Source organism: Eptatretus burgeri, chromosome 14, assembly GCF_056783735.1.
Source record: "Eptatretus burgeri isolate ZD-2024b chromosome 14, Ebu_testis_v1, whole genome shotgun sequence".
In the NCBI taxonomy this organism is placed as follows: Eukaryota; Metazoa; Chordata; class Myxini; order Myxiniformes; family Myxinidae; genus Eptatretus; species Eptatretus burgeri.
Genome location: NC_140974.1, coordinates 22,493,974 through 22,518,010, shown reverse-complemented (window position 1 = coordinate 22,518,010; position 24,037 = coordinate 22,493,974). Strand labels below are relative to the sequence as shown.

The following is a 24,037-nucleotide window of genomic DNA, read 5'->3' as shown; positions in this document are numbered from 1 at the left end:
AAAGGAAAGGGCAGAAATATACAGGGAAGGTGATTAAACCATTTGGAACAAAGACATGCAATCATAAACCACAGACACAAAGCCAAACGTACGAGACAACATTGTTAAAAGTTATTAAGATGGAATCACATCACTGCTTTCCAGAGTAAGATAATGCTCAAATGTGGCAAAAAAAACTTTTCTGTAACTTTACATACTAGTTGACTTTTTATAATTTAACACAATGTACATTCATTAAAGAAAGAGGGCTTTTAATGTGGTGTTGAATGATGCCAATGTATTTACAATATGCCAATGGATATGACAACAAGCTTAAAATGAAAAGTTGTTTTTCGACTCTGATATTGATCTGAAAGAACTCCTTAATGAAAACCTGTAAATGTTGGTGCCCTGTTAACAAATAATAGCTTCATTAACATAGTGTCTCAACTTGATGCTTTCCCAAAGAAAATCCCATGCAGCAGATGAGCCTTACAAGCAGATGGTCTTGTACTGTGTGAACAGTCTCAATCTGCTCACACTTTCCTTTGACTTTCTAAAGACACGGCAGCTTGTTCAATAGTGTCGATTCAGAGTCCGCTGTACTCGATTTGCAGATGCCAGGAAGTTGTGAGGGCGCATTTTCATCTTGGTAAATGGGATGGAGTACTCGTTACCCTTCCACGCATACCAGATGACACCTTTCTGTGAGGGAGGAGGGCCAAAGGTCAAAGGTGGTGCAAACAATTATGGCTGCCTGTCTGTGCTGGTGTGTCATTATCGCAACAGTATATTTTTTAAAATTCCTCTCTCTAGTGAGGTGAATGAAGGAAATCTTTCGATACTCTACAGAACAACATGGCAGGTTGAAGATGCTTCAGATATCTGTATATGGTCAGTGGTAAAACCATTTCTGTCTGATAAGGGCATAGACCATAGAACTGCCTCGTCTGGGTTCTATTCCCCGCCCGGCTATAAACCGTCGGATTGGTGCCTCACAGACGGGGCGTTGCATCACAAAGTGTGCCGTCCCTCGGACAGATGTTAACGTGTTTGTCCCATCTACTAGCATTAAGTGGTGGACATTAAAGATGCCATGGTGTCTTTCCTGAACAGTGAGCAAGTCATCTCTGTCACCCTGAACAAATTACAAATTCCTACCCAAATCACCTTCAGTCGAACTCAAGGCCTGGGGAGTCGGTTTGTGAAAGACTTGGACAAAAACCTTTCCTGGCCAACTCCACAAGCAGGTGGGGATATTTGGGGGCCGTTAAAGTGGTAGTAGTTGTCTTTCAATAGCGATGTATTAAAAAAGTAGTGGAGGAAAATATTTGAAAAGTCAGTTCAGAGTGCTCCAATTAAAGATGTGTTAACAGGTCTATTTGTCATCAATTGTTGGACCTTTTTCAATTACTTCCTTCCCATGCATAGATCTGCATTTGCTATTCTGAGAACTCCTTTCCCTTCAAACCCAAAGCCGTTTTGTTGTCAACTTCTCAAATTAATGAAGAAACCTTTATTTATTTTAAACTCGCAAAATAAGTGAATGATGGCTCAGTCGGACAGAGTTCAATGGGTAAGTCATCTCCTATTCGTGATGTACTTTGAAATGAATGGTCAATTAATCGTGACGTCAAAGGACTCTGACATTTGCATATTGCAAAAACCACAACAAGGTGATTGTGTCCGACCTGCATGTTGATATTTCCGTAGTGTCCATTTAGGTTGGCACGATGGCAGTTGTGGTACCACCAGCCTCCCTTGTAAGATTGCACAGTTCGGAGGTGCGTTATCATAATCACGATCGATGGTGGTGAAACGGTAGCCATTGTGGTATGACATGGAGTCACCTGCGTGTGACAGGCAGCAATTTATCGTTGAATGTTAAATAATGTACACACCATTATGTTCACACAAGATGGAAGTGTACAAGGCAAATCAGGTACAAATAGGCACTTAGACCAACACACTGTGTCGCACAAATTTTTGGATAGACAATTGAGTCCCCTGGAAGAGCGAGATGGCAGAAGATAAAAAGGCAATGTGCTGACATTGGAGGTAACAGGAAGACACAATAAGCAAGGAAATAACTAACATGAAAAAGGAGAGAGGGGGAGGGATGAGACACAGTAACCTGCAAGTAAGATGGTTGTGTTTGGTTGGGTATTGATCGTGAGGCAGTAGGGTAACGGTATGGGCACATGAAGGAAAGAAAAGCATGAACAGGAAAAGAGCAGTGTGTGAGGAGAGGTGAAAACACAGTAACTCACAAATAAGAGGGGGTGGTTGGGTAGGGGGACTGGAGGTCAGGTCATTGTCAGTTCGGTTTATTGTCAGGTCAGGCCAGATCAGATCTGTGACTTGCTACAGTCCTGTACTGACCAGGTACCATGCAAACCTGTACTAACCTGTTTCATAATCAGGTTGTCAGCAACTAAACTGTCTCCCCCACCAGGTTTCCTGGTGAAGAGGGTGTATGTATATGGACACCCAGCAGGACCAAAACAAAGCCTGTCAAATGGCGGAGGAGCTCCTTATGAACCAACGGCCACCCATATTATCTGGTGCCCAATTGCATCTGCGGACATCTTAATAAAGTGCATAACCTTTCCTCGGAGGTTGGTGGCAGGATTTGCACTCCAGTCATCGTAAAATCTCTAAAGTTGCAGCTTAAACCCAGGAGAATGGTACCATCCCAGCTTAGGCTGGATGTTAACAAGCTCAGGGATAAGACGGTAGCTGAGGAGCTTGCGAACAGGCTGAGTGGGGATTTTGGGGGTCTGGGTGCTGTGTGCTGTGGGGAATTTTGAAGAGATGTGAAGTGCCTTCAGGACTACCATCCGTGATGCTGGCAGCAGATGTCTTGGACCTACCATCAGGCGAAGAGGACTTTGTCTCCCAAGGGACACTGATTGCCATTGACCAGGGTCACATGGCCAGTCTTAATGGCAGACCTGAGCTGTTTAGGGAGCTGAGGTGTAAAATTGTATGTGCGCTGAGAGTGCACAAGGAGGCCTATGATGAGAAATCTGTGAAGGGGTAGAGCATCAACTGTGGACAAGTGATTCCCGTCCTGCTTACAAAGGAATTTGTGCATTGCGTTCTTCCAAGCCCATCCCTCAGTGTGCTGCTGTTAAAGCAGAGGGTGATGGACACTTGATAGAGGAATCTGAAGTGAAGGCCCGCTGGGCCGATTACTTTGAGCATTGTATCAGGCCCAACCACCAGCGGTTGAGTTGGATGTCAGGGGTATAACAATCCCCATTGCTGGCCCTCCAAACAACTATGAAGTTCATGCTGTGGTGCATCATTTGGGAATGCCAAGATCTCTGACATTGATTTCGCCGATCGTGCAGTCATCTTTGCAGAGTCTCTGGATATCCTTTTGGGGGCCCTCGAGATACTGAATGAGGAGTCAGAGCCGCTTGGATTACGGGTTTCCTGGGTCAAAACAAAGATCCAGGTTTTCAATGACATCTTGGGTACTGCCATCTTGTTTGGACCCGATTGTGTTGAGGATTTTGAGGTCACGGAGAGATTCACTTACCTTGATAGTGATATTCATGTCTCCGTAGGTTGGGAGCCGGAGGTCAATAGACATCTGGGTCAGGCCTGGGAAGTCATGGATTCACTGGAATGTCGGTACCTCTGGAGGAGGACAAAAGTCTGAGTCTTCCTGTCCTTGGCGCTTCCAGTCTTGTTCTACGGATGTGAGACTTGGACTCTGACAAAGGATCAGACGTGAAGACTTCACTCCTTTGGTACCAGGTATCTTTAGAGAATCCTTGGCTATTGCTGATCAGACTCTATGTCCAATGAGCGGTTGCTGAGACAGACTCAAATGAGGATTGTTTCCTGTATAGTCTGTGAGCATCAGCTGCGGTTGTATGGAGATGTGGATCGATTTGCTGATGCTGATCCTGCTCACAAGATTCTCTCAGTGAGGAAGTCTCACGAGTGGAGGAGGCCAATGGGACGACCACGTGCCTCGTGGTTGCAGCAGGTTGATTGGCATCTCGGGGAGATTGGGATGGGTCAGGGATCTGTCTGGGGGATGGCCAGACTGAAGCCCCTGGAGTTCTGACGGAAAGTGGACACAGTACCATGTTGTTCCAGTGCATGATCCCATTCCTTAACCTAACGTAATGGATGTACAAAATATCTTGGGTAGGGATGGAGAAGGGGTGACATGAGATAGTGGTGTACCACTGGCTGGATTGAACCACATTAGTAAGGAATTTACACAAATGAAAGAAAAGAACAAAAGAGTGGAGGTGTATAGTAAGCCTGAACTTTGGGCGTTTATCCAGGATGGCACTTGCAGAAGAACACATGCATCCCAGAAGAGCTGAGAGAGAAATAAGAGAGAGAGCAAGACCAGATGAGAGGCATTAAGAAAGAGGCCAATCTTGCTGTCTATGAGGTGAGAGCATTTTATTTGTTTGCGCAAGTTATTCCTTATTTTTTATTATGATTTAGGACTTATGGAAGAGGTGGTATATAAATCACATGCAGGACATAGATTATTTACATTATTTACAAGGAAATTCAGAGACAGTTGACAAACCAATATGAGCAAATGGGATTTGAACCTTGGGATCAAAGTGTCATGAGTTTCAGGATAAAATGAGAATTCTAAACAGGCAGCACATCCATCTAAATCCATCCATGTGATACCAATGGATTTTCACATCTACATTATTGTAAATGGTGCAGTCCACTTCCTGTCCCTCAAGAGGATGACCACTCCAGAATGGAGCACCTCGACTGCTGCAAATCCAACCCAGGACCAGATAGCTGAGAACTGACAACTAATATTACAGAACTATTCCTGCTGCTCCAGATAATCAAAGAAAAAGCTTCGCAATTAAAGGTGTAAAATTACTTCTCCATTCAATCAAACACATCGTTTGCCATTCTTTAAGCCTCTGCTGTCACTCATCAGCTGTGCCACTGTATTTACCAACGGCAAGGCGGAAACGACTGCGGCTGCTTCCAACGGAAAACTGGCCAAACATGTAGTGTTGTGGCAGAGGTGCGAACAGGCAGACACGAGCCGGAGGGTAACACAACTCAGATTTATTGTCTCGAGCGAGAGGGTAGGCGTAGGAAGCCCGTAACTCCGCTTTAATACGCAATCGATGCACTCTACAGGCACACGACCTACAATACACTGCTAATGATAGCACATGCTGCTAACTGGTGCTACAAGTCCCTAGCGGGCGCGAACAGCTATATGCATTGCAGACTCGTGACTACCATCACAACTCCCCCACGCCCCCACAACGCTCTACGCATTGTGCTTTGCACGCGTATGCCAATACGCCACAATACACAGCATGCACAGCCTGACTACTATCACGCAGATCCACCCGTAGATCATACCGACCTTGAACCGTAAGAAGGTGTAGCTTCTGTCGTCCTGAGAGGATCATCCATGTATTGGAAGCACACACACAATTTGCATGTTAGCTGCAGTTCAGTTATATTCCAGTGTGTTATATAAAGTATGGGTTCCTGATGGGTTCATCATGTACTCTTTTGAAAATCCTTAGCTGGCTTGATAGTTCAACTTCAATCTACACGTGTGGTACTTCAATAGGAGTACTTAGGCATATGATTGCATGAATTCCATTAAGACATACCCATCCAAAACTCATTGTTTATGTCCCCGAAGCCTTTTTCGTAAGTCCTCCATTTTTGCCAAAAGTTGACGTTGCCATTCTGATGACGTAGAAAGACCTGTAAAAGAATATAAACAATATGCATCTTCAGACGACTGTCTCAGCTTATCCAGGTAACTTCGGAGTATAATTGTCAAGTGACAAGATACTGCCATTACCGGTGTTTTCACCACTGTACGCAATAAACTCCTTTATTTATTTATTCACTGGGGATGTGTGGCTCATGGAAGAGCTTGGCTGTTCACACCAGGTAATGGAAGGACAGGTAAAGGCCCGGTCACACCTTGACGTTTTAGCCAGCGATGGCAACGTATTAAAATGTATGTAAAACGCTGGCTTACGTTGAACTTTTGAAGTTTTTTTTTAAAGATTCGGACGTATTCATAGCGACTTGGTCTTGTGTATAACGCATTGGTAACTACACAGAACGTTTCGTTGTGTTATAGATAACTTATACCAACGAATGCTGAACCTGTTGTCGGCCTACACAACCGATGCCCAACGATAGTCTAACTCAGGCATAGCGCGTTGCACGCATCGCCGACGATGTCGTGACGTAGCCTATTAAAAGGCTGACGCAAAACGATTCAAATCATAACTGCCGTAGAAATGGAAGGGTCAAAATTGCGGTCACACCTTGGCGATCTTGCCAGCGTATGCCGACGTAACAAAAAGTGTGTCTAAAACGTTGGGGCACGTCGAATACGGTATGGGTAAGTTTGGTATGCGCGAGTAGAACGCTAAATACGCTATCATAAGTCGTAGTAAGTAGAGTACGTCAAGAAATTTTGAACATGTTCAAAATTTTACGACGTACTCGGCATATGACACACGTTCCGCATGCGATGGGGATAAGTTTTACACACGATATGTGGACGCTTACACACGTCCACAAAGGCTACTTATAAGCTACTCATAAGTCGAAACACGTCGCGGTAATGTCTTTTTTACGCGAAACTTATTTCTAACTTATGTTTGAGGCTTTGAACCAATTTTTTACGTAGCCCCAACACACATCGACGTATGTAGACGTATTCTAATGACGTCTTCCGGTCGACAAAAAAAATAAATGAACGTGTTTCTAGGTTACAACTGCCATATAAAGACGTGTTCCCAGCGGTTTTGGGAATTGGTATATTAAAATGGTGTTCATTAAAGGGGAACCCAACAGTGTTTTCGAGTCCTTTTTGAGTCGATGTCCATGTCAGCAGTAACAGTATCAGTATCAGTATTACTATTAGTATTAGTATTAGTAGTAGTTTGTTCATGTTGGCAGTAGTAGGTGGGTGTGAGGGGGAGGGTGTGGGTTATGATGGATCGTCCTTGCGTCCGCGCGTGTCCACGGGAAGGTTCATAGGCTGCCACTCAACGATTTAAATGGCTGCATCTCCACTATTGAAAGTAGACGCTTGCGCTCAACAATTGGATTTTTTTTACACTCAACGACTTTTAAACGGTACCACTCAGCTAGTTTCATTGTTTACAATGAACGATTCAAATTGCTGTCACTCGCCTTTGTTTTTTTTTGTTTTGTTTTTTGACGCTGGGGTTTGGAAATTTGAAGCGTTTCTTCTGAACGTGTTAAAACGCTCAAACTCGACTATTTTAAATAGACGCTGCCGATGGACAATTGGAATCATAGCCAAGCTAGACATCGAAGTGTGAACATCCTCATCATGCCGAAGAAAAGTTTGAAGAATGCTGCAAATAAGTGTCCTGGCCATGGCCGTGGACGCTGACGCAAGGACGATCCATTATACCGACGTCTTTCAGCCTATGAGTAACTTAAAAGTAACGTCTGTCGACGTGTGGCAACGATCGCGTAACGTGCCAACAACACGTTAATCATAGGTAGGAAATAAGTTTCGGGTACTCTAAACACTACCTCGGCGTGTCTCAACTTATGATTAACTTACAAGTAGCATGTGTTGACGTCTGTCAACGATCGCAGACCGTGCCTACAACTTGTGGCCAGCGTAGCGGAACGTGTGAGTCATACGCCGGATTTCAAGCATGAAAAAATTTGAGGACAACCGAAAAGTACAACGTTTAAAGCCAACGTACAACGACGTATGGCAACGTACTACGACGTATGCTAGCGTGCTCTCAATGTTATCAAAACTTACCCATAACGTATTCAACGTGTGCCAGCGTTTTAGAAAAAAAATTCAAAAATCGGCATACGTTGGCTAAAACGTCAAGGTGTGACCGGGCCTTAAAGAGGAAGTGTAAGTAATGTAGAAAACAAACGCGAATGACCCACAAGAGCATGCGGCCTGGAAAAAGACACACAAATCCAGGACAAACCAACATTTGAAGCCACAAGAGACCCAGAAGTACAATACATAAACAAACTAGAATGGCACTCGGTAAAGCGCATACCTCTGCCAGGCTGAACAGTTTAGTTTAGTATCTCACTGATATGCCAGATCTGTATCCAGACCTTCACCAAAATCTAAACAGCTTGTTCTTGTCACCGAACAAACTCTTCCACCTAGTTCTCTCATTATCAGTCAAAACTTTTAAAGATATTGTACTATGTAGCGTTTTTGGCCCTATCACTCAATGGTGAACAATCACTTAAACGTTTCTTGTATCTGGATCTGGATCTTCACCGAAATATAATTAATTTCTCCTCAAACACCCAAACTGTCCACCAAATTTTGGCAGAATCCATCCATAACTTTTGAGATATCGTGCTCACAGACAGACAGACAGACAGGGGTGAAAACATAACCTCTGTCCACCTTCGGTGGTGGAGGGGAATAACACCAACAATTAACAGCTGTTAATCAAGAACGTCTCATAGCAGCTATCCACAGCTTTAAAAGATGGCCTCTCAGAGGAGAGACGTTGGTGGCTGGGCCACAAATTCAACAGGAACGAGAATAATTTTTATTTATGCCACACTCATCCCATAATTTTAACCAATATGCTGAACACAGATCTTTCTTTCTTCTTTCAACAGCAGCTAAGGTTCAGAAAAAGATATTGTACAAGCATTCCATGCAGGAGGGTGGCACGAGAAAACAGCAACTTGAAATTTCTTCATGGTGCTGGCGATAACTCACCAATGTTTTGCAAAGGACACCGTGGGATCTTTAAAGGGGAACTCAAACGGAACTTTTTTTTCTTCTGAAAAACCATCAAAAATCATTAATCACGGTCTAATTGGAAGGGGAAAAAATAGAAATTTGAATTTTTTTCGCCAATCACAAAGTGTCAAAAAAAAGGCCAGAAATAGTCGATTTTCAATTTTCGCCAGTGACGTCACACTCAAAACCCACCTCGAACTAAATGGTGGTTCACACAGAGAAACAGTGCATTTCGAGCTCGGGTTCCGATGTACATTCCACCGTCATTAGAAACTCTGAAAGTTCTCAGGATGTTGAAACTGATCAGTGGGATTTTGAAGAAACGATTGGAGAAAAAAAATAGGGATGGAAACACTTTGGGGGAATTGTGAACCCTTATGCGAGCAGTTCGTACAAAGATGGCGACAATGGAGGTGCTCGTGAAGATGAAAACGCCAGTCACATGTTCACGACCGATTGTTAGGTTTTGTTTTTCTGTTCAGTTGGTGTTTTATAAGGGAATTTGTATTAATGAATAAATCAGTTAAGTAATACTCCAGTTAAGTAATAATCAGTTAATTAAATAATAGTTAATTAATTTGTATTAATTAATACTCCAGCAGAAATACCCGTCATCATCTGACTGCCGACACCACCCGGGCACACTCGGATACCGCCGACAAAATGGGCGACGGATACTTTGTCCCACCATTGCAGGCTGACCAGATGTCCTGCATGTTACAGGATCATCTGCTTCATACTTTTCCACGATGCCATTTGTGTCTGTTGTCATGCCGTGTCGTGTCCATGCCGTGTCCCACCGTCATGTCAGTGTTGTGTCATGCTGTGTTCATGTCTCGCCCCAGTGGAGGGGGGTGTGGGGTGTTGTGGGGGTGATGGTCGGTGGGGGATTGTGGGGGTTGGTGGAGAGGGGAGTGGTGCTACGGGGTGGGGATGGTGGAGGAGTGGGGATGGAAGCAGGGGGACCCTGAAAGTTTTAGCTTTTGGTAAAATCCTCTTGGAGGAGTAGATGATTCATACATAAATACATACTTTCTCTCCACTATAAATCGATGGTGGTTCATTTGACTTGCAGAAATTTGTGTTGATAATTGATAAATATTTCCAGGTGCTCTTGTGGAAACTGCTGGACAACGGCAACAGGAAGAGAAAGTACATGTGCTGGTAGCTGTGTCGAGATGGTGCTACAGTTTCCAGGAATGGCAGTTTATTCCGCTTAATCGTGGGGATGTCATCCCCTCTCAATCGTGGTGGATAACTACATGATCTAGCCATCTCTGTTGTTTCATAACAGTGCTCTGTAAAATGTTCCAAGCACAAAAGTGAATTTCAAACTTAGGACAGCTCGGACAAACCTCGTCCAATTTCTTGCAAACTTAGGGTCTTCCAGCCATCGGTGAAGCACAAAACTATCTTGGTTTGGAAGAAGAAGAAGGAGAAGAAAAAGAAAAAGAAGAAAAATGAGTAAAAGAAAAATAAGAAGAAGAAAAAGAAGAAGAAGAAAAAGAAGAATAAAAAAAAGAAAAAAAAAGAAGAATAATAAGAGGAAAAAGAAGAATAAGAAGTAGAAGAAGAAGAAGAAGAAGTCTTTTAATTGCAAAATTGTTCACTTTATAAACCGCAAATCTGACAAAGACACCTCATATCTATTTTGTAGGGTATCAAGGGATAGATTAGCATCCAGGTGGTCTGAGTGTTTGGGTTCCCCTTTAATGTCCACCAACTAATACTGGCAGATGGTATGCCCAGTTCATCGTTTAATAGAGGGATGGCACACAACCGTAATATGTTATGTCGGTGCGGCGGCAGATATTTATTTGGAGTTGGGGCACGGGGAGGGGGTTATGTTTTTTAGCAACTGAAGACTGATATTCAGAGTATGTTCTCTAATGAGTGTCGTGGTTGCTTGTAAGAAAATCTTGAGACATGGCTAATAAGAAAGAGGTTGAAAGGTTAACAGGAGGAAAAAAAAAATCACAGAAGAGATCAACATTAGGAGGTGGAGATGGATTGGCCACATGTTGTGCATGGAGGATCAAGATATGCTGCAAAGAGCAAGAGTCCAGGACCCGAACAAGAAGAGAATGGTTGGATGGCCAAGAGAGATCTGGTGACATACAGATAAGGAAATGAAAGGAATGAGGGTCACGAGGCTCCATCAGTATCAATTTCTTCTGATGTCGATATATCAGTGGGCTCATACCGGTATATGAAAAATTAAAGAAATAATTTTGAAACGCAGGTTCCAAAAATATGTAATTGTCCAAAGGTCCATTATGTATTCATATATGATGCACACATCATTGACACATGGAAATTTTTCAAAGTATTCCAACAAGGGGCTTTTTTTATCCATGATGAGAATGGTAATTTTACTTTGAACGTCAACTTGTATTAAAAATGATTTTGTTTTATAGTGAGATCAGTATTGGCAATCGGCACAAGCCGGGATAACTATTGTGGATTGACATACCAGAAATCGGCACAGGCCGGTATATCTATCGCGGATTGCCTTACCGGTAATCGGTACAGGCTGGTATCACTCTTGTGGATCACCATGTGGGTACTCCGCAAAAGCTTTTGAAAGCAAACCCGATTCATTTGAAATAACACATTGGCAATTGCTTTAAAAACAGCCACGAGGGCAACGAAAAACAGGATTGCTTGTACGGTGCTCGGATGCTGAGGGTTAAAAGTTAAAACCTACTGTACTTATTTCTTGGTATGTCTTAACATCATACTTTCCACTGTTTCAGGTGTAGCCGAGTGCATCAAAGCTTTTTAAATCATGTACGGTATTTAAAGATTGTAAACGCCTTTCTTCGATTTGTCAGTGGCATACTGATATTTTTGTGGATATACCGATGACTTTTTTTTCATCCCGATTTTGTTCGGTATACCGGTATATTGCTGTGAATAATTTTTATTCTGATATAACCGGTATTTCACCAGACACTAAAGGTCACCGAGAATAAAAATGGAACATTGGCCCAAGACCGACGAAAGTGGTGAAAGTTCATAAGAAGATCCATATGCCAGACAGCATGATTGGATAATGAGCAAGTTTCCTTGTAAATAGTTTTTTTGGAAATGTACTTCCTTTGACATCTTGGGCACGTCTTACAAATGTGAAACCATTATAACAAGCATTCGTCTTGTTTTTTTTTTTGTACAACCACGTATCTTCAGGTTGTTTCCATTCATGTGCTCAATATGAGCACACATTATCTTTGTTGACCAATGAACCCTGAGCAAGGAATTTTTCTGGTCCCTTGGAGAGGAAGTGAGGAGAAAGACATGAGTGAATGCTCGGCCTGGCACTTTTCCTTTCTTTTCTTTTTTCCTTTTGGCAATTCAGAACTCAGATGTTTTTGTGACATTTATCTATTTAGAAATGAACGTTATTCTGATATAGTCACATTTATATCACCTTTTGCATCTCAATGATGAAATATAGGATAAGCTTATTTTGTACTTTTCATACACCATGGCAGTTGAGACTGACTTTAGGTTATAAAGCGATTAAGACGAACGCCTTGTATTACCTTTAATGAATGCTACACAGGCAGTGGATACAAGTTATTGAAGTATTTTGGTAATGACGTCAATCGTAGTGACGTTTGGGCTCTCACTCACAAGAGCCATTCACATCAAGAAAGAATTTTAATCAGTCCCTGCCAAGCCATCCTCTTCTGGTCCAGGCAGCAACCATCCTCAGCTGGCAGAAACATTTGGTAAATGGAAATTAGCACCCAATCACCTTCAAAATCATACAAGTTAATTGGCCTCCACCTGTGTCAAATTGTAGTGATTCTGATTGTATCAGAATAAAACTAGAACGGGCAATCGGTAGAGAGCATAGCTTCGCCACCGCAACATTTTTCCGGGCACGTTTGAAAAACGTCATTTTAAAACGTCCATGACGTCACAACCGTCAGTCCGATTGACGTCAAATTTGGTGTGTAACCTCCTTGAAGGCAGTCCAACAAAATGGAATGATAAACACTGAAAAATTAAAAAGTTGAAAAATGACGTCATCTTTTGACGTCATTTTGACGCACTTCCCGGGACGTCACGTCCAATCGGGGACTACCATTCTGAAAGCTCGTAGTTCACTGAACGTTTTAACGATGGTTTCATGTCAATAGCTCTATTAGATCTGAAGCTATGCCTACAAGTATATTTTGACCTTGAGTGTGACCTTGACCTTGACTACAGAGTTAATTGGCAAAACCTGTACATCAATAAACAGATATTTTGGTACTGATCCGAATGCCTGGATTTGGGGGACTTTGCTTTATAAATTATATAGATATTTGAATGTAAAATATCAGGACATTTTAGCCACAATTGAAAAACGTCATGTTCAAACGTCAATGACGTCATAACGGTCAGTCCGATCGAAGTCAAATTTGGTGTGTGACGTCCTTAAGGTAAGTCCTACAAAACGGTATGATCAAAACTGATGAGATCGAAAATTGAAAATTTACGTCATCTTGTGACGTCATTTAGACGCACTTCCGATGACGTTACGTCAAATCCGACACTACATATCCGAAAGGTATCTCGTTATGGAACAATATGGCGGTGGTTGCATGTCGATAGCTGTATTATGAAGGAAGTTATGCTCAAAAGAGTGTTTTACATTTTCATGACCTTGACCTTGACCTTTGACCCAATCGCTCCCAAAATCTCATCAAATCGTCCTTGGATACTCACGAATCATTCCACCAAATTTCATGCAATTCAGTTTAATACTTTCTGAGTTATGCGAATAACAAATAAATACACATATTCACAAATAAATAAATACACAGCGACCAAAACATAACCTTTCGCAGAATGCAAAGGTAATCAGCTGTTCCTGTAGGTTTCCTCTGCTGGGTTGTGAATTTCACAGCAAAGACTCAACCATGAGTGCCAAGGAGCCTTCAAAAGATCCCTGGGATAAAGTTGTGGCAAGGCACAGATCAGGGGATGAGTATAAAAATATTTCAAAGGCCTTGAATATCCCTTGAAGTTCAGTCAAGACAATCATTAAGAAGTGGAAGGTGTATGGTACCACCAAGACCCTCCCTAGATCAGACTGTCCCTACATTTGGTGATCATCAATGACACCGGATATTCGTTTGAGACAGACATAGAGATGGGTCTTCATTCTCGCTGATGTACCCACTCCCATCATCGGAGCTGATTTCCTTAGGCAGTTTGGCTTGCTGTTGGATGTCAAACACCAAAAGGTTATTGACTCCACTATTAGCCTTGCTGTTAAAAGGATCACCTCAGTCCTATGTGGTATTACACTCTCCTCTGGCAAGATGATGTTCGGATCAGAGGCGGGATGGTATTTGAACCAAAAGTGCGATGGTGTTTGGACCAGAGGCGGGATGCTGTGTGGCAGAGGCGGGTTGGTGTGTGGCAGAGGCGGGTTGGTGTGTGGCAGAGGCGGGTTGGTGTGTGGCAGAGGCGGGTTGGTGTGTGGCAGAGGCGGGTTGGTGTGTGGCAGAGGCGGGTTGGTGTGTGGCAGAGGCGGGTTGGTGTGTGGCAGAGGCGGGTTGGTGTGTGGCAGAGGCGGGTTGGTGTGTGGCAGAGGCGGGTTGGTGTGTGGCAGAGGCGGGTTGGTGTGTGGCAGAGGCGGGTTGGTGTGTGGCAGAGGCAGGTAGGTGTGTGGCAGAGGCAGGTTGGTGTGTGGCAGAGGCAGGTTGGTGTGTGGCAGACATCCTTTTGGTTAGACACCACATGGCAATAGCCCATGTGGCATATAGTTCCTGGTCCAATATTAACAAAACCATATATTTTAACAGAGTATATATGAATATATTTGACAAAACTTCTGCTTCATTAACGACACTTGTTGCCGAATAAAAACGTCTTCCATAGAGAGATATTCCAAACTTCTGCCTCCAATATGTTCTGCTTTGATGTAAGTGTCTTACACCATTCCACTCATGAACAAAAACACAACACTTTTAGAAACAAAGAGAAAGAAGATAATAGGCAATACTTACAATCCATCCACCTCAATCGGTGGTCATGTCACAGTAAACCTGAAATGGTTTTGTTTTGTCTCCATTGATGTAAATAGTATGAACGCCAATCCGTTTCTCTCCATTCAGGAGCATTTCCCCGCAGTCCTTGGGATTTTCGAACAATTCACCCGTACCTGGTGACCATTTGAGTGAAGAGTGAGGCAAAATACGGGAAAAAGGAAACAAACTGTTTGATTAAGTTGAACATGTCTGTATTTCATCTTGTCTGGAAGAATAGCTGAGAGGTATGCCATTGAGCTGTTGATTTTGGGTTCAAATGTCGACCCAACTATAAACTGTCATCCTGGTGTTTCGCAGATGCATCATTGTGTGCGCCATTCATCAGAAAGATGTTGGGCTGGCAGGATAGACGAAAGGTCTACAGATAAGTCTTCGGGATGTCTATCTTGGGTTCAAATTCCGACCGAGCTATAAACAGTCATCCTTGTGTTTTATGGGCAGGGCTATGAATCAATGTCTGTTCTGTTCATCAGATGGATGTTAAACTGGGTGCCCCATCTGCCAGCATTAAGTTGGTGGATGTTAAAGATGCCACGATCCTTCTCCCAGGGTGGAGAGAGTATGCAAGTTATCACCGGTACCCTGACCAAGTTCCAAAATCCTACTCGAACGTATAGGGGACACTGCATCAGTGGCAGCAAATAATGTTGTGCCCCCAGCAAATAATGCCAGCCAGAAACGTATGCTGCAAACGAATGAAGAAAAACAAGGATGTGAAGCCAGAGGACCCATCTCTCAGCACTGGTCTTTGTGAATGTTTCCATTGCTGAGCATTAACCCTTCGCAGGTTACTACACCACCTTAGGATTCTGTTGAAGCAGTGCTCAACCAGGGCAGGAGTTTCAAATCTGGTCACTGTACCATCACATCACACACTGGCCTGCAAATTATAAAAGGTGCCTCAGGACATTTATTGCCCACAAGCAAATGCTACTCTTTGGTGAATAAATAGCACATCTTGCAATATTGATGGCAATTAAGGAATGCTTCAAACTTTAAAAAAAAATTACATCAATATCCACGAAGTGTGGCTAACCACTTCATTGCACCGATCCACTCATAATTGTGTAATAAAACAGGCCACTCTCTCCAATAACACTGAACAACAAAAATTTTTTACTGGAGATGTGTAAAGTGATTTAGACTAATTTGGGTACGCTGATTTCAAAAATCATAACCGTTTTGCTGTATCACGTCAGGATTTTCAGTAACAGAAATATTCCCATTGCCTAGAAGTCAGGATTTCAATGAAATTTACAAAAATTCATTTATTCATTTATTTCATCATGAATGCTTCAAAATTATAGAAATTACAGAAAAACTCCACTAGAATGTAATTAAAAATGCTTTAGGCATTTGGCTTTGCGTTTGTGCTGCTCTGTGTCAGTTTCACGATGCAGGAACCAGCAGAAATCGCCCATCATGTTCGGGTTGTGCCGCCCTTGGTAACGCGTCTCCATGAGTGAAATCTCTTGGTGGAATCGCTCGCCGTGCTCGTCCGAGACTGCTCCCAAGTTGTCAGGGAAGAAGTTCAGGTGCTGGTGTAGGAAATGGATTTTCAGGGACATCCTGGAGCCAAGTTTCCTGAAGGACTCCAGCAGCTGCTGCACTATTTCTTCATAGTTGTCCGCGCTCGTTCCCCAAGAAGTTGTCCGTCACAGCTTTGAAGCTCCTCCACGCTGCCAGCTCTTTGGGGTTTAGAGTTGTCGGAAAAGTTTCATCCTTCATAATCTGTCGGATTTGCGGTCCAACAAAGACACCAGCCTTGATCTTGGCCTCCGACAAGGTGTTGCCAAACTTTTCCTTGAGGTATAAAAACCCACGCCCATTCAGATCCATTGCCCGTACAAAACGTTTCATCAAGCCGAGCTTTATGTGGAGTGGTGGAAGGAAAACCTTGGCTGGGTCGACAAGGGCGACATGCTTCACGTTGTGTCGACCAGGTACATGCTCTTTTCGCTCTTCCCAATCTTTCTTCGTCCAGTGATTCTTGTCGTCTCTGCTATCCCAGAGACAAAGGAAGCACGTGTATTGCGTGTTGCCTGACTGCAGCCCTAACAACAGCGCCACCACTTTCAAGTCTCCGCAGATGTGCCAGTTGAAGTCATTGTACTTGATGGAATCAAGCAGCTGCCGCATAGTCTCATAGGTCTCTGTCATGCCGAACGCGTGAGCCAGTGGGACTGATGGTTTCTCATTGCCATTGTAGAGCAAAACAGCCTTCAAGCTGTTCTTCCCCGAGTCGATGAAGAGGCGCCAGTCTGCAGGATCGTGATCACACCCAAGTTCTTTCAACAGACCGTTGATGTCACTGCAGAATGTCATCATATCTTCCATCTCTAAGAACTCAGCCATGTCTCTGTGACGTGCTCTGAACAAGGATACCTTGGTGTTAGGTTCAAGTAGATTCCACTGCTGCAGCCTTGATCCAAGCAGCTCTGCCTTCGCCTTTGACAGCGAGAGATCTCTTACAAGATCATTTAAGTCTCCCTGGTTCAGAAGGTGTGATTCTTGAGTGTCGGGTTCAAAAGGTTCATCATCAGCATCCTCTTCACCACTGCTTACAGCTATGTTCTGATCAGCTGGAGGTGTTGGAACGGGGTTCTCGTCATCATGAGGCACAGGTTTACGAGCAGAGACGCAGTCAGCGTACTTGATGTGACCTTTATTCTTCTTGTTGAAGCCGGCGATGCTTGTGCAGCAGAAATAACAATCATCATGATGATTCTGCAGCTCACGCCATATCATGGGCACCGCAAATGGCATGCTCGCGCGCTTGCCCACCAACCACTGAGTCAAGGTTGTGTGACAGCTTGTGCAGCAGATGTGTGGTGCCCAGCTCTGTTCTTGGTCCCCCACCTTACACCCGAAGTAGTGAAAGTAGGCGGCCTTCATTTTCACTGCTGTAGATATACTTCGCTGTTGATCTTTTTGGTATACCGACCACAGACATAACAGAAGTTGTCAGGATGATTGGTACAGGAACGCCTACTCATCTTTATCTGAAAGAAAGAAATATAACACAAGTTAACAACAATTGTACGAAATAGACATGTTAAAGACATATGTAAATTTCATTGAAATCCTGACTTCTAGGCAATGGGAATATTTCTGTTCCTGAAAATCCTGACGTGATACAGCAAAACGGTTATGATTTTTGAAATCAGCGTACCCAAATTAGTCTTAATCACTTTACACATCTCCAGTAAAAAAAATTTTTTGAAATTTGTTGTTTAGTGTAATAAGCAATGATTATTTTTTATTATTATTTTGTTGCATGTATGCTCTTGTCTGGATTAATAACACAGTAAAGCATTCAAGTGCGAGAGCATTCTGTTCCTACCAGTTGTAAAACCTGTGCCGATGGTGGTACTTTGCTCTGTTCCACTGACAGCGTACAGATTGACAGAGTAGAGAGTTGAAGGGTGAAGGCCATATAACTTGTGGCTTGTTGCTCTCCTGTCCAAATGTATTTGCTGGGAAAACAGATGTATGTCAAAGCTGATTGCATGTTCGTTTGCATCACACATGTATTGTAGGCAGATCCAGCTGAGGCAAGCTTTGTCTACCCTCCACTAACCTCTACCTCTTCAAAATATTCAGGCCACAACTTTATAAGTTTCTAGCTACTTGTCTGATACCTCTGCTGTGTTGTCATTTTATTAGTACAAACCTTATGGCTTTCAAATTCCCCCTTTAGGCATGTTATGACATTTGGCAACAACAACAACAATAGTTGGCATTTTTATCACTGCCCCCCACCCCTCCCCAAACCTCTGCATGTGCCATATATCCCAATTATTTTCCTTTCACTGTCTCATATTCCCCCCCCCCCCTGCCCAACTCCCTTTTCTTCTGTCTGGTTTAAATGGGGTAAAGCTTTTTGGATCTGTGGCATCCATGCTGAACTTCTCAAGGCTGGTGTAAATGCTGTACTCATGTCGTTACATGTGGTTATGTGCTCTGCCTGGATCACATGCATCATCCCAACTGACTGGAAGAGGGGCCTAGTTGTCCCTCTCTGGAAAGGGAAGGGTTATCGGCAGGACTGCAACAACTACCGAAGGGTGATGCTGCTCTCAGTGCTGGGCAAGATCTTCACTCGGATAATTATTGATGGGGTTCACCACCATCTGCTTGAGCACCAGCGCCCAGAGCAGTCAGGCTTTACACCAAGGAGGTCAACGTTGACCGTATCCTTGCCCTTCCGGTTCCTCACCGAACACAAACGAAAGTTTTGGAAGGGGCTGTTTACAGCCTATGTTGATCTCTGCAAAGCATTTGATTCAGTGAACGAGGATGCCCTCTGGAGGATTCTTGGTCTTCGTGGGGTAACACCAAAACTGATCAACCTAATGTCTGAACTATACTCTGGTACTGAGAGCGCTGTGAGATGTGGTGGGACCATCTCTGACTTATTTCCAGTTGTTACTGGAGTTCCTCGGGGGTGTGTAATGGCCCACACTTTTCAGCACTTGTATGGACTGGATTCTGGGGAGGATGTTGGAGAGATCACGCTGTGGTGCATCGTTTGGGAATGTCAAGATCTCTGACCTTGATTTCAGAGATGATGCAGTCTTCTTTGCGGAGACTCTGGATATCTATTTGGGGGCCCTCAACGTGCTGAATGAGGAGTCAGAGCTGCTGGGATTATAGGTTTCCTGGGTCAAAATTACCATCCAGGCTTTCAATGACATTTTGGATGCTGCTATCTTTTCTATAACTGCTTGTGGTGAGGATATTGAGGTCACAGAGAGATTCACTTACCTTGGCAGTGATATTCATGTCTCGGCTGACTGTGAGCCAGAGGACAATAGATGTCTGGGTTGGGCCTGGGGAGTCATGGGTTCACTGAATCATGGGGTGTGATGCTATCGGTACCTGTGCGGGAGGATTAAAGTCTGAGTTTGCAGGTCCTTGGTGCTTCCAGTCTTGCTCTACGGATGGGAGACTTGGACTCTGACCAGTGATCTGATACAGAGACTTCATTCCTTTGGTACCAGGTCTTTACAGAGAATCCTTTGCTATCGCTAGTTGGACTTTTTGTCCAACGAACGGTTGCTGAGAGAGACTCAAATGAGATTTGTTACCTGCATAGTCCATGAGCGACCCATCCAGGATTGTACCCAATAGCCAAGGAGACTGCTCAGGCAGCACCAATGCTCTGCACACAGTATGGTCCCAATGGATGGATGGATCGTCCGTGAGCATCAGCTGTGGCTGCAAGAACATATGGCTCGTTTTGTTGATGTTGATCCTGCTCTCCAGATTCTCTCAGCGAGGAAACCTTGTGAGTGGAGGAGACCAATGGGCCGACCACGTGCATCATGGTTGGAGCAGGTTGATCAGCATCTCAAGGAGATGGGGATGGGCCAGGCATCTGTCTGGGGGATGGCCAGATGGAGGCCCCTGGAGTACCGGTGGAAAGTGGACGCAGCGACGCGCTGTTCTGGCACATGCTCCCATACCTGACCTGACCTGACCTTTTTGGCATCTTTTATAGCACCTGATACATTTCCCACAGCAGAAGCAGTTGAACCAATGAGGTCTTTATGTTTAAGAATAGTTAAACCGATACCCATTGGAGTATCAATTATCCCATCTCCTTTTTTTTCTAAATTGATGTCCTGCACCCCTTTGTCTCTTCGGTTTATAGTATCCTCTACCAAGATACATACCTTCACCCTTGTTGTCTGGGGAAAGGAAACTCTTATCTGCTGTAATTATTTCATATTTTTCCAACTCGCGTTTCCTCACAATAACCATCAGTAGTACATTAATGGGGTTTCTAGTGCAGTCATTCAAATGAATGGGGGAAAAGGGGGAAACTCTCTGATTTAAGGTTAAAAATCCCAAAACAGGAGTCTGATTTTTCTCCCCATTTACCCCTCTCCCATGCAAATGAATGGGGTGAAAAACTCTTATTTAACCCCAAAACCTCTAAAAAGGAGACTGCGATAATACAAATTAATTGAAAAAAAACTCTGTCTCAAGGCTCAAAAGCTCAAACCAGGAGTTTAATCTCTGCCCCCTTCCCCTACTCTACCCTTCAACCACCCCCCCCCCCATGTTAAATTGCGACTAACTTAAGGGACTGACTTAAATTGGGATTATAATTAAGATCTCTGTCCCATTGAGACATTGATTAAAACATTTCTTTTATATTTTCATTCCATTCAAAGAGTGATCCATCCAACGAACGGGAATGTTTTTTTAAAGTGTTTTCAGTTCGTACCGTTAAAAAGAGGAAGTAATCTGTGAGAGACAAGGTCTTGTGGTTATATTTTAAATCAGAACACTAACAGGTTTTTATCTTGCCAAAACGAAGTTAGTCAGCTTGTATGTTTTTTTTTTATTTTTTATTTTTGTTTGTCTGTAATCACGTATAAAAAATTCTGCAGAGCACAGTTATCATTGGAAATTTTTGTAACTTCGCATATCAGAGGCCTATAGAGGTCCCTTTCAGTGCATAAAATTTTGAAGGTCAAGGTCAAAGGTCAAGGTCACTTTGTCACAAATCAGGGGAGTCGACGAAACCCTTATTTTTTGAGTAATTTTGATCGTTTATGGTCTGGCGCTCAGCTGATTAATTTTTTGTGGCGATTGGCCTTGACCTTCATGGTTAGCGCTTCAGGTCACACATATTTGACCCCAAGGTCAAATTTTCAAGTTTTAGGAACCATATCGTGTAGTACCTCAAATTTAACACCTCGATGAGTGCTTTCTAGATATGTCAAGCTTGAGACATTATGACGTCATTTGGTGACGTTATGAGGAAAACGCATATTTTTCATGGTTACTCTGTAGAACGATTCTCAACGGAATCTCTTGTCGGCAGATATTCCTCAAGGAGTCGCTCCTGGTGGATAGCAGCTCTGTTCACCTCAGTGTGACGTTAAAGAAGTCACACGTGGTCACCTTTTGGCAAGATACGGGTCACCCTGCGGGTGACATTGGTTTTTATTTAATGATCGGTTTTATCAAAACATTCAAAGCATTTTCATTTTGTGTTTAAATGAGTCAGACTGCTTGAGAATGTATTGCCCACGTATTTCCCAAGTTGTCTTGCCCAAACCGTCATTTCCGATCTGGTACACTCCCTGAAAATTCCAAGATTACGTAATCCCACTTCCTCAAAGTTGCTTTATAAATGAGCTGTCAGTCGTAAACTTTGTCTGAAGGCTTTATAAATTTTCTCATCACGTCCTATTGAGAAACGATCGAAACATGAACTATTTTCATCTGATGAAGAAGAGAGTCCATTACAATATTGGTAAGTTGTGTTCTTCCTCTGAGAATCGCAGTGAAGAAACTGATTATTAATTAAACTAGAATGGGCACTCGGTAGAGCGCATGCCTTCGCCTCCACTACTTTTTTGTTCTTGGCATGAGAGTGGGGGGAACAGAACAGTGAACATTTTGGTGTTGGTTTCATGCAAATCGGTTTTGATTTGACCGTGTTATGACAAAAAAAACGCATATTTTGAAAGGTCGTGACCCCACTGACCTTTGACCCCCCAACCGCTAACAAGGGTAATGACATAATTGTGTCATGTCGCCCATCACAAGATTGGGCAATGAATTCTGAACATTTTGGCATCGGTTGCATGCTAATTAGATCAAAATTGACCGTGCTATGGTAAAAATATGAATTTGACCTTTCCGTGACCTTGACCTTTGACCCGATCGCCCCCAAAATCTAATCAAATGTTCCTTAGATAATAACGCATCATCCCACCAAATTTCAAGCGATTTGGTTTAATACTTTCTTAGTTATGCAAATAACAAACAAACACACACACACATATTCACAAATAAATAAATAAATACACAGCGACCAATACATAACCTTTCGCAGAATGCGAAGGTAATCACTGTATGACGAATAAATATTGTTTGTCTTTCCTCACAGCTTATCTTCAAAATGAATTATTTGAATTACACGAAGAATGGGTACAGATGAACAATTTTATTCAAGAGTTTTATTTCTTTCGTGTTCAAATGAAAGAAATCATAACCGACTGGGAAGCATTGTTGGCACCTCCTCTAATCTGAAAAAGGCCCAACTTAAAGGTGAGAAATACGCACGTGCATGTTTGTGTGTGTGTGGTGTTGTTTTTTTTCTTTTTTCTCTCCTCTCTCACACCCTCTCTCCCTCTATCCCTCTCACCCTCTCTCCCTCTCTCCCTCTCTCCCTCTCACACCCTCTTTCTCTCTCTCACACACACTCTCTTTCTCTCTCACTCTCTCACTCCCTCTCTCTCACACCCTCTCTCTCTCCCTCACACACCCTCTCGCTCTCTTTCTCTCACACACTCTCTCTCTCTCAAACCCTCTTTCTCTCCCTCTCTCTCCCTCACACACCCTCTCGCTCTCTTTCTCTCTCACACTCTCTCACTCTCACACCCTCTCCCTCTTTCTCTCACACTCTCTCTCTCTCTCTCTCTCTCTCTCTCTTCTCTCACCCTCTCTCTCTCACACACTCTCTCTCTCACACCCTCTCTCTCTCTCTCACACCCTCTCTCTCTCTCTCACACCCTCTCTCTCTCTCTCACACCCTCTCTCTCTCTCTCACACCCTCTCTCTCTCTCTCACACCCTCTCTCTCTCTCACACCCTCTCTCTCTCTCTCACACCCTCTCTCCCTCTCACACCCTCTCTCCCTCTCACACACCCTCTCGCTCTCTCTCTCTCACACCCTCTCTCTCTCTCACACCCTCTCTCTCTCTCACACCCTCTCCCACTCTCACACCCTCTCTCACACTCTCACCCTCTCTCTCACTCTCACCCTCTCTCTCTTTCTCTCACTGCTGCACCAACATTGAACAGGAACAGTGTTCTTTGGCCTGGTGACGCACCATCCACAACTCGGCCTCTGCTGTCTGAACACGATTCGAACCCTCCAAGCCGAGCTCGCCATCGCACACTCACCCGTCGCGTCGTAAGACTTCATCCCTCGAATAGCAGATAAACCGGTCCCTCCAAGTGCAACCATCTTGACCGTGAACACTCGGTCGACTTTAATCCTCGTCGCCAACGTCACGTCATCGAGACCAAGAATTTCTCTGCACCCACGTTGATTACACATCACCACTGTGGCTTGCGGTGCTCGTTTGAAACAGCCATCTTGAAGAGCCTCCTCCTCCGGTGGTTGTTGTTGTTGTTTCACGGTTTCGTGACAGCACGATGGACTTTCATGGATTAAAAAAAAATACAAACACAATACAAAC

At 43.6% G+C, this 24,037-nt stretch overlaps 2 protein-coding genes across 4 annotated transcripts in view; both read right to left on the bottom strand.

Annotated features, from left to right (window-relative positions):
• Positions 1 to 234: 234 nt before the first annotated feature.
• LOC147012777 (tenascin-N-like) overlaps positions 235 to 24,037 on the bottom strand; it is a 342,994-nt gene continuing 319,191 nt past the window's right edge. The window contains exons 29-32 of one of the 3 annotated variants that reach the window (XM_085853957.1): positions 5,625 to 5,721; positions 5,369 to 5,401; positions 1,671 to 1,829; positions 235 to 684 (exon numbers count right to left, since the gene is read on the bottom strand). In XM_085853957.1, the coding sequence (XP_085710083.1) occupies positions 653 to 684; positions 1,671 to 1,829; positions 5,369 to 5,401; positions 5,625 to 5,721 (321 nt within the window). In that variant the 3' untranslated portion in view covers positions 235 to 652. The remainder of the gene's footprint in view (positions 685 to 1,670; positions 1,830 to 5,368; positions 5,402 to 5,624; positions 5,722 to 24,037) is intronic. The other 2 variants (XM_085853959.1, XM_085853961.1) reach the window with 2 other exon arrangements.
• On the bottom strand, positions 14,936 to 23,987 carry LOC147012781 (uncharacterized). The gene is made up of 3 exons (XM_085853965.1): positions 23,739 to 23,987; positions 18,152 to 18,284; positions 14,936 to 17,810 (listed from the first exon to the last, which is right to left on the bottom strand). The coding sequence occupies exon 3, from the start codon at positions 17,701 to 17,703 to the stop codon at positions 16,426 to 16,428; it is 1,278 nt and encodes a 425-aa protein (XP_085710091.1). The 5' UTR covers positions 17,704 to 17,810; positions 18,152 to 18,284; positions 23,739 to 23,987; the 3' UTR covers positions 14,936 to 16,425.

Bases quoted from the DNA above. Each gene is read 5' to 3' on its own strand.
- LOC147012781 (XM_085853965.1), bottom strand. From the start codon at position 17,703: ATGAAGGCCGCCTACTTTCACTACTTCGGGTGTAAGGTGGGGGACCAA.